At 37.9% G+C, this 11417-nt stretch overlaps 1 protein-coding gene across 3 annotated transcripts in view; it reads left to right on the forward strand.

Moving 5' to 3' along the window:
* The window catches only part of LOC102478674 (TGF-beta-activated kinase 1 and MAP3K7-binding protein 2), a 32738-nt gene that overhangs the window by 19760 nt on the left and 1561 nt on the right, over window positions 1-11417 (forward strand). For all 3 annotated transcript variants that reach the window (XM_014591709.2, XM_027775858.1, XM_014591710.2), the window contains 2 exons: window positions 2514-2704; window positions 11148-11417. The exon at window positions 11148-11417 is cut by the window's right edge and continues 1561 nt beyond it. In XM_014591709.2, coding sequence (XP_014447195.1) covers window positions 2603-2704; window positions 11148-11417 — 372 coding nt within the window. In that variant the 5' untranslated portion in view covers window positions 2514-2602. The remainder of the gene's footprint in view (window positions 1-2513; window positions 2705-11147) is intronic.

Below are 11417 nucleotides of genomic sequence, written 5' to 3' on the forward strand. Positions count from 1 at the left end.
GGATTATGCTCCTGATTATTTTCACTTCATCCTTCAGACTGCATAATTTCTGTTGTTTTGTCTTTAAGTTCACTGACTATTCTGTCATTTCCAATCTGCAGTTTTTTCCAGATAATTTTGGATTTTAGATATTTTATCAGTTTTTTAATTTCCATTTGGCTCTCTTTTTTATAGGATTTATTTATTTATTGCTAAGATTCAAGTATATTTGCCCTTACTACTTCGAGCATAGTTAAAATATTAGGTTGTTGGGAAGTCACGTTGTATTTTTCTGTGCCAAAATATATCGTAACTTTTTCTTGACAGTCTAATAGCTGCTTTCAAATCCTCTGGTGTTGGGCCAGCTCTGTATTGATAATGCTATGATGAAAAGGCAGTATGAGGATGTGATGTGATGGTGTGGGGAGGTGCAGAGATGCAGCATTATTTTAGATAGATCGATCAGGGTCACCATTTCTCAGTAAGTGACATTCTGTCAGAGAGCTTAAGGAGTCATACATGTAACCAAAGGACAAACTTTTAGGCAAAAGAAGCAGTAAGTCTATAAGCCCTAAGGGAGGAATGAAATTACCTTCTTGAAGAAATCACCGAAAGGCCATTTGGGACTGAGAAATCCAGGAGAGTGGTAGTGGATAAAGTTAGAGAAGTGGTAGTTATCCTGGGCCCTGTATGTGGAGTTTTGTTTAGGAAGATTGATTGCTTTGATTCTCTTTTTACAGAGATCCCTCTGTTCAATAGAGAAAAGTCTAGGAGTGATGGGAGGGTGGGGTGCTAGAACAAAGAATGAAGACTGGCAGACTAGTTAAGAGACCTTTATGGGTTGTAGTCTAGGTGGATTGTGGTGGCTTGGACAAAAGCAAATACATATCAGATTCAGAATACTTTTTGTAGATACAGCTAACAAGTCTTAACTAGACAAATGATGGTACTGAAATGGAAGAGACTGGGAAAGGCTTGTTTTAGAGGGCAGGAAGTTAAGAGTTTGATTTGGACATACATAGTTTGAAATGAGTTTCAGATATCTCTAAAAAGAGGTATCAGGTAGGTAGTTGGAGCTCAAGGAGATCAGAGCTGAAGATAGCAATTTGCCAAGCCCCAGTGTTAGTTCATTTGTGTTGGTATAATAGAATATCTGTGACTGGGTAATTTATAAAGAAAAGAGCTTTATTTGGCTCGTGATTCTGTAGGCTGGAAAGTCTAAAAGCGTAGCACTGGCATCTATTCTGCTCAGTTGAGGGTCATGTGTGACTTGGATCAGTGGTCAAAAAGTCAAGACGAGTGGGTGTATGTGGAGAGAAAAAGCATGCTGGAGGCTCGCTTGCTTTTTAACAACCCATTCTCCCTTGTAAGCAGTGACCCCCCACCCCTGCTCTTCTGGGTTTTTTTAAACTTTTGTTAATGTTAAAAGAGAAGTAGTACACAAAGAAGAAATTAGCTTTAACTAATAGTCTCCTTAACCTTTGTAAAAGTTTCTTTCTTTTATTCATGATAGCCGCATGCACAGCAGGTTGGGGGGTACCGGATATAATCATGCTGTGAGCCTCTTTTGGCCCTCCAGCTTGTGAATCTTGGGTACCACATGTATTTTCAAGCTGACCAGAGAAGATGCAAAACCATAGTTGGTCATTGACTTCCAGCATTACTGTTATCTGCTAGTGATTACCTCACCAGGATAGGTCATTGTTTTGTTAAATGTATCCTAGAATTAAATGTATTTTGATTATTAATCAAGTAGCATTATTTTAAATATTTATGTTTAAGTACTTATATCCCAAAGAGGTTGTCAAGATTGGACATGCTTTACATTAGGAACATTAGTAATAAAAATAAAGTAACTAGTTCTCAACTTTGGCTACACACTAAAATCACCTGGGGAACTTTTAAAAATCCCTATGCCTAGGCCACTCCCCAGGCAGTCAGAACATCTAGAGTTGGGGCCCAAGTATTAGTATTTTTTTTAATTCTGGTTTAATAGAATACAAGAAATAAAATGCTACTGAACTCCTGATAATGAAGTGATTGTGCATTTAAGGGTTAAGTATATCACAAATACAAAGCAAACTAGCATATATATTAGGTTATAACTTACTAAGTTTTAGACAAAGCATGCAGTCTTGTAGAACCAGATGTTTTCCATATCCAAACTTAAAGAATTTTGAGTCAAGCAAATAAGATTACCCATCTTAGGCTATCCTCTAATCTTTAAGGAAAAAATAAGTAAAGTTATTAATTCTCCCCATTTAGAAGAATAAAGGGAGACAACCGTGACAGTGGTTTATTTTAATGCCTTTGATTCAGCCAGTATGGAACATACAGATATGTAGGAATTAGACAATATGAAAGTCAGCCATCAGGAGTTATATTTAAAAAATAGTATACCTATATGGAAAGCATTATAGTTGCTACCAAATGTTCAGTGCTAAAGCACATACCCTTTTGAACTGAAATTTTAAATCTACAGCTATTCATTTCATTATCGGTTCTCATTAAAATTTGTTTTCTTTCTTTCACAGAAAATGCTTGGACAGAAGAGATGAGTACTATTTCCACTAAGGCCTAGAATTGCCTACTATACAAACAGTCCTGATCAGGCAATATACGAATGGCCCAAGGAAGCCACCAAATTGATTTTCAGGTTTTACATGACCTGCGACAAAAATTCCCTGAAGTGCCTGAAGTTGTTGTATCCAGGTGCATGTTACAGGTCAGTGTTGAATGATTTCTGAATTTATTAATACAAACCTGATTTTTTAAAAACATTGAAAGAAAACTACTTGAACTTAATTCTTGTTAGCATTAGTGTGCTGCAATGAAACAAGATGAACTTTGGTGTCTGATGGTCACATGGCCTTCCGCAAGATGGGGCTCCCTGTACCCCATCTGTAATATAGATAATACCCACTTTGTAGAGTGGATGTGAGGATTGAATGAGATCTGAATGTAAAGCACTTTGGGCCTTCCTGTTTTAGAAGAAGAACTTTTTAAAATTTCTGATTGGCGTTTGAAAGTGAAAAAAAAGAATCAAGGAGTTAGTCCACTTATGTTCTAATCTTAAATGGGCACCCCATTCTGCAAGTGCTGTATCTTCTTTTTTGCTTTAATTTTCTTATCTGCAAAATGAAGGAGTTTGACTAGACATTGCTTAAGCTTCCAGTTCTATCTGTTCTTGTGTTTTTTAGTTTAATCTGTAAGTTTTCCAGTTAATATCACTTACCCACTAGTAAATTGTTTACATTGTTGTTAGTAAACACAACTTTACAGATTCATAATTTTCAATTTTTAATGATAGCTTTGCCTTTCTGTTTGATTAAATTGGAAACCTTTTTGTCAAAAAGTTATTTTGGGCAGGGGACCAGCAGTTAGCATAATGGCTATATTGCTGGACTCGCACGTAGTCCACCGTGGTTCGAGTCCCGGACCCAGTGGCTTAAACTCGTGCATTCGTGCCCAGGATCCCGAGAGGAGAATGGAGGAGAAGGGATTACAGCGTGGCTATCCTCCCTGAGGGGGTAAGGGGGGTGATTTCTCGCTTTCTGTCTCTCTGTTTCTCTCTGTCTGGCAAGCACACGTGCCCTATAACGAAAAAAACCCTCTCCCCCCCAAAAAAAGAAGTTATTTTGGGCACAGTCAGACCTACTTATTGTTGATAAGTGATTTTTAAAGTCTGAAATGATGTGAAATTGATACTTGATGTCAGTTGACTTTATTTTGCTCACACCCTTACCACTTTTTATCTGTACTTTTAACTTGTCTACCTGACTTTAACCTAACCTAGTTCAGGTCTCTCCAATATATCATTTTACTTCCGCCAAAGTAGGTTTCTGAATGCAGATTTTTAAGTCATGCTTAAAACCTCGTGACTCTTCCTGTGCTCTTAAAAACTTAAAGGATCATGCCAGACGGCCACTTTATTTACATATTCTCTTTAAGTGTCTTGCTTCTCAGGAAAAGAACAGAAGTATCTTCTTGACATTTATTGCTCATACCCCTTTTTGGAACTACTAAACGATGTCCCCTTCTACTATGGATTCTCTAAGATAGCTTATAGTATCAGTATGTATAATTTATGTCTTCAAATTTGTTTTTATAGATGGTAATTAAACCTTAAAACTTAGAAGACTGTGAAAATATGTACTACTTAGCACTTTAGTTATTTTTCTTCTTAAGAAAAAACAGTGAATTTTTCACCATTTTAAAATTTTCTTAATGAATTAATGTACATTGAACATATAAGTTTAAAACTGCAATTTCTTGTCAAAATAATGCATTATTTTTCATTCAGTGTATGTAAGACTTCATTTTTAAGTGCCATCTTCTTAGTTGAAGCCTTCCCAGATAACCTCCACTTAGTCTTTATTCATATTTCTGTTACAACACCTACCATTCTGTATTATGTTTGTATACATGTTAATCTCCACTAGACTGTGAGATGATCAATCAGCAATCATATTCCTCTCTATTTGTCTGATGGATACTCACTCAATGTTGGTTAAAGGAGTAAATGAATCAGAGTTTGTGAAAGTTGGTCGTGGGGTATTCTTTGATATTGTCTGTAATTTCTATGTCTGTTTAAAAGTTTGGGGAAAATGAAAGAGGAACTGGAAGTAATGATTCTGACTTTGTAGCTTTGAAGAATATGCAAATTTGTGGCTAAATATTAAAAAGCAGTGATTCTTAGCCTCTTGAGAACTCAAATCCCAATTCTTTTGACACCCTTAAAGGTAGTCCTCTATAGTTTCCTATTAAAAGTAAAAAAGGTGCCTTTAAGATGTGGCTGTTTATGGATCTGGAGTAGGAAATGTACAAGATGAGCTTGAACATCTTGTTATATCAGAAAACACAGAAACTTTGGAAAGACTACTGTGTTCATGTCACACATCTACAGAAGCCAGCTTAGAGCTATTCTCACAGTCTACAGATGGGCTATAATAGCTATAATCATTGAACACATCAAAATAGTAAAGATACAGGAGTTTGTGATACATGTCACCTACGATTTTGCTAGGGTATCAACTTATTACTCTAAAAACTGGTAAAAAAATAATTTCTTATCCTGGCACCTTTTTGTAGAAATAACCAAATAGTTGAAGAGAGCAGATCTTGGAAAAATCAATACTAACATGAAGAGGGAGTCTTAAAATTGAGATATCACTGTTTTGCAACTCTAGAGACATAGTGTTTCTACAGTGATTATCAATAACTGCTAAAAGTCATTAGTTTGGGCAAACTGACAACATCCAGATCTGCCAGTTTCAAGATCACAAAAGATAGTTGTAATTATTGTGTCCCCTTGTGTGATTCAGTAAAAATAGGCCCCTGAAGGTCTTACAAACCTGATCACACCCTTCTAGTTAAGTGCTAGTTTAAATGAAATTCATGGGATGTTCACACCACAGTGTACAGTCCAGAATATGGGCAATTGTACTGGACAAATACCAGATATTTTCAACAGACCAATGGCTGGAAACAAAAAAGAGAGGAGTGTTAATTATTAAAAAAATATCGGGAACCAGCAGTTAGCGTAATGGCTATGTCGCTGGACTCCCACGTAGTCGACTGCGGTTCATGTCCCAGACCCGGTGGCTTAGAACTCACGCCGGGCGCGTGTGCGTGCGTGCCCAAGATCCCAAGAGGAGAATGGAGGAGAAGGGATTGCGGCGTGACCATCCCCCCGGGGGGTGATTTCTCGCTTTCTGTCTCTATGTCTCTCTCTGTCTGGCGAGCGCACGCGCCCTATAGTGAAAACCTCTCAAAAAAAAAAAAAAATACCTAAGAGGCATAGTGACCAAATGAAAAATGTGGATCTTACATAGATCCTGACTTAAATGAAATGTAAAAAGACATATATAAGATAATCAGGGAAATTTAACATTTTTGGATATAAGGCAAAATTAAAAATTTTTATTTCAAGGTATGGTAATAGCATTCTGGTCTTTTTTTTTTTAAGTCCCTATTTCAGAGGTAACATATTGAAATGTTTGCAGATGAAAATGAGTTGATACCTTTTTTTTTTTAAGAGGTTTTTACTATAGGTCGCATGCGATTGCTAGAGAGAAAGAGACTGAGACGGTGAGAGAGAAAGTGAGAAATCACCCCCGTGGGGGGATGGCTATGCTGCAGTCCCTCTTCTTTTTCCTCCTGGGATCTTGAGCACAAACACACATGTGCCCAGTGTAATTCTCAAGCCCCTGGGTCCGGGACTTGAACCTCAGTCAGCCACATGGGAGTTTGGTGACATAATCACTACACTTTCTGCTGGCCTTCATGAGTTGATATCTGATACTGATCTAGTTTGGTGGGGGAAATAATTGAGGCGTAAACACTGGATGGAAAAAAATTGCCATTAATATTTTTCAGATTGAGTTGTAAGTATATGGGAGCTTATCATATTTACTCTTCTGTATATGTTTAAAACTTTCTAAAATCAAAATCTAAAAAATGTATTTCCCTTTTCTAACTGTACCTTAAAAATAATCCCTGTAAGTTCTTTTACATTTTGCTAAGGACATGATGCCTATAAAGGGTTAATATCATCCCATCAAGGCACATGAGTTTGGTATAAATGGGGCTAGAATATTGCTATTTAATATGAATATATTAAATAATGGGGAAATTATAAAGGATAGAAGGAATTTTGAGAGGTCAACAGAATTAAAGAGAAAAACCTAGTAAATGTGAACATCAAGTTTTACAAATGAAATGTAGAATTAGGTTTGATAGGGAATATATGTTTTTATTTGAGAATGATGGCAGAGAACAGATTAGTGGAAGATAGGATCTTTGTAAGCTTTGGCTTTGAAGGGAGAATTTACTAGGAATGGCAGGAAAGTTAATTTAAGCCAAAAGGCACAATTAGCTTGGGTAGAACATATGGTCTAATTACAATAGAGAGTAATCAGTCAATAAAGATTATGTTTAATTGTTCAATTTATTTGAAAGCTAGTGTATATCAATACAGAGTTACAAGTAGGATGAAGTATTTTTATAGCAATGTAGATTTCAATTACTGTTTAGTTTCGGGAGGGAAAAAGTCAAATGGTGCTCACTAACCTTTTCTTTTGTGTTACCTTTCGAAATGCATGGGCTGTCATTTCTTAACAAGACTTCAGGATGTCTTGGTAGTACAACCCTTTCTAAAATGATTTTATTTTATGTCTTTAAGTCTAAAACTGTCCCCTTTCTGTCAGGCTCCTAGTTCTGAGGCTTCTTTGAATTTCTCCCCTGTGGCCAAAGTGTTGACTATTTATAGTTTTTTATAGTTCATTTCCATTATCAGAAGTTCATTATTTCACGTCTTCTGGCTAAGTATCTTGTGAGAGGTTTTCCATTTCCTATTTATCTCAAGTACCCACAGAGTCATCTTCTTAGAGTCCTCTGGGGCATCTCCTTTTCTATTCCTCTATGCTCAGTACTGTTTACTCGTCGCTTATAATAAAGTCCAAACTGTATTGTAGCTCAGTTTTCAGACATCCTTGATTATTTAATCCCAATCTGCTTCTGTAAAAATTTATTTCACAAAATATCCAATATGAACCTTTAATTCCAGGAAAATCTGTTCTGATGACCTTGTTTGGAACATGCTTTCACATATTCTTACATGTATGTCCTTTGCTCATGCTATTTCTTTCACCAAGAATCTTTTTTTCCCTATGTAAATCCCTAGGCCATACCTCCTTCATCATCCTGATCCTTTCATTGGTGTCCTTTCTGTAGTAGTAGTATTCTGTTGAACTTGAGTACCACTTATTTTGTGGTACATACACATGTTTACTTTTCAGAAGTCCATAGTTTGTCTCTCTAATTACAATCTATTGGGGTCAGCAGATGGTGTACTAGTTGTGTCACTGGACTCCCACGTGGGCTACCGCATTTGGGGTCCCGGACCTAGTGGCTTCAAAATCAAGCTAAACGCGTGTATAGGCATGCCCAAGATCCCAGGAGGAGAATGTAGAAGGGATTGTAGCATGGCCATCTCCCCTGGGGGATGGTTTCTCATGTTCCCCCTCACCATCTCTGTCATTGTCTCTCTCTTTGTCTCGGGAGAGCGCATGCACCCTAAGGCAAAAACATCTTTAAAAAAAAAAAATTGCAAGCTATTTAGGGGAAAAGTTTGGTTTTCATATGTTGCTGAGCCTTCCATGGGCTCTTACAGTACTCTGCATATGGTAGGTGTTCAGTAAATTTGTTTTTTTAATTTGCTGTGGCGCATATGTGCTGCCAGAAAGAGAGAGAGAGAAACTGAGACTGCATCCCTGGGAGGGTGGCTATGCCACCAATCCCTTCTACAGTCTCCTCTTGAGATTTTGGGCATGCACATACACACCAGGTGTGTTTTTTTCAAGCCTCTGTATCAGGAACTTAAACTATGCAATTGGCCGTGTGGGAATCCAGCTGTCTTAACCACCACGCCACCTGCCGGCACCTTAGTAAGTCTTTTTTATGGGTGTTTTATGACTAGTGGTTAATTTCCTTTGAGAATTCTTTAAAAACAGCCTGTTTTTTGTTTTGGGCATTTGGGGGGTTTTCTGTTGTTGTCTTCATTTCTCTGGACAACATTTTTATAGTTCTACCTAAAGGCAGAGATAGGAACTCATTTCCTCTGGTGGCTGCCTGAAGCTTGTATTTCTTTCTTTTCCTTTTTTAAGAGTTGTTTATTTTATTTATTTCTTTATTTATTTATTTATTTTAATTTGCTACAAGGCACACATGCTCACCAGAGAGAGAGAGGGAAAGCAAGAAAGCAAGCCACTCAGTCTAGAATTTGAACCAAGGTCAGCCATGTGAGAGTCCAGTTCCCCAACCACCACACTACCTGCTGGCCCCAAGCTTATGTTTCTTCTATGATGTTTTGTATAAGTTAGGAGGAAATATGTGAGGAATTGAGATGAATTTCAGAACTCTTTTTAATAACTATTTTATTTAACTTTATTTATTTTAGAGGGACCAGAGAGGGACAGAGAGAGAGAGAGAGAGAGAATGAGAAAGCAAGCCACCAAGTTTGGGACTTGAACAGCGTTTGGCCATGTGGGAGTCCAACGCCCTTAACCACCACACCACTTGCTGGTCCCAAATTTTAGAACTTTTTACGTTCAAATACTACAAATAAAACTTTTAAAATAATTTTATTTTATTTATTACTGTTGTTTTTATAAGAGAGATTTTTGCTATAGAGTGCTTGTGCTCACCAGAAGGACAGAGAGAGACAGAGAGAGAAATCACCCCCCAGGGGGATGGCCACGCCGCAATCCCTTCTCCTCCATTCTCCTCTCGGGATCTTGGGCATGTATGCACACATGTCTGGCATGAATTTAAGCCACCTAGTCCGGGACTGGAACCACAGTCAACTACATGGGAGTCCAGCAATGTAGCCATTATGCCATATGCTGGTTCCCATTTTTAGTATTATATAATTTGACCAGAGAGAGTGAAGAAAAGTGAGAAAGCAAGAAACTAGGTCCAAGACTTAAACCACAGTAAGCCATATGGGAGTCCAGTGCCTTAACCACCATGCCAACTGCTGGCCCCCAAATAAAACTTTTATTTTTAAAAATTCTTAGTTTACGGGTCAGCAGGTGGTGTGGTGGTTAAGGGCACTGGACTCCCACATGGCACCTATGGTTCAAGTCCTGGACCTGGCAGCTTGCTTTCTCACTTTCCCTCTCTGTCTCTCTCTCTCTCTCTCTCATCCTCTCTGGGTCAAATTAAAATAAATAAAGTTAAATAAAATAATTATTTAAAAAAAAAAAAGATGTTGGTTTAAACCCAGCTAGGTGGTACAGTCCATAGACTACTGGACCACAATGCCAGAAGCCACATGGTCAACTGTGAGTTCAGATCCCTGGGTCAGCCTGAAAACATGTCCAGTGCACACATTCCTGGAGGACTAAGGAAGGGATCGTGGCATGGCGAGACCATGCTGGAGGTACTTTCTCTCTCTCTTTTTCTCCCTCTCTTTTTCTCCCTCTCTATGTCGCTGGACATGTGCTCTATAATGGGGAAGAAAAAGAATATTAGTTTTAAAATAATTTTTATAGCACTTGAATATATAAACATTGATAGAATTTTTTTCCAGATATTTTGTAAAAGTTAACATATCTTTTTTCAAAAAAGTTTGCCAGAGGGACCAGCAGTTAGTGTAATGGCTATGTCGCTGGACTCCCATGTAGTCGACTGTGGTTCGCATCCCAGACCCGGTGGCTTAAACTCACACCGGGCACATGTACGTGCATGCCCAAGATCCCGAGAAGAGAATGGAGGAGAAGGGATTGAGGCATGGCCATCCCCCCTGGGGGGTGATTTCTCGCTTTCTGTCTCTCTCTCTCTCTCTGTCTGGCGAGCGTACGCGCCCTATAGCAAAAACCTCTCCAAAAAAAAAAAAATTTGCCAGAGAATATGTGCACTTTCCAAAGACAGAGATAAAATAAAGAGAGTTAGAAAGCATCCCCATTGGGGACGGTCACACCACAGTCTCTTCTCTACTCCTGTATGTATTTTGGGGTATACACATATATGTGCCCAGCGTGTTCTTCAGGGTCCAAGACTTGAACCACTTGATCAGCCATGTAGATTCCATTCCCACTGTCCCACCAGCTAGCTAGCCCAATATTGTATCACTTAACTTCTTATTAAAAAAAGTTTGATTGTATAGGATTATATTCCTAAGTTTAATGATTATATTTTGTTCAATATTAAAGCTGGATTTAAAAAAATATTTAATTTTATTCATTGTCATTATTTTAATTTTTTTTTTTTTTGAAGTCGACCAGAGAGAGACAGAGAGAAGGAAAGTGAGAAAGCAAGCTGCAAGGTCTGGGACTCGAACCATGGTTAGCCAGTTGGAGTCCAGTCACCTTAACCACCATGCCATCTGCTGGCCCCTAAAACTGGACTTTTAATTAGGTTATAATTTTACCATATTTACATGGATCCATATTACTTACTAACTCCTAAAACAAAGCTGATTTCACTCACTTTTAGCTATTAGTAGTCAAAGGGCTACCTAAGAGCCAGTTCTCTAATAAACGATTTAAATATATGTTATAACTGTACTAACCAACCACTGGTTAATTGTTTAGTAGTTATGTAAAAATGATAATAAAATGTTGGCTTCCAGTTGCTAATAGTAAGTTTTTTATTTTATTTCATAGAATAACAACAACCTGGATGCCTGCTGTGCCATTCTCTCTCAGGAGAGTACAAGGTATCTTTATGGTGAAGGAGATTTGAATTTTTCAGATGATTCTGGAATTTCTGGTCTACGCAATCACATGACTTCTCTCAACTTGGACTTGCAGTCACAGAATGTTTACCACCATGGCAGAGAAGGAAGTAGAATGAATGGAAGTAGGACTCTAACGCACAGCATTAGTGATGGACAACTTCAAGGTGGTCAGTCCAATAATGAACTGTTTCAGCAG

This window comes from Tupaia chinensis, unplaced genomic scaffold (assembly GCF_000334495.1).
Source record: "Tupaia chinensis unplaced genomic scaffold, TupChi_1.0 Scaffold000609_1, whole genome shotgun sequence".
NCBI classification, from domain to species: Eukaryota; Metazoa; Chordata; class Mammalia; order Scandentia; family Tupaiidae; genus Tupaia; species Tupaia belangeri.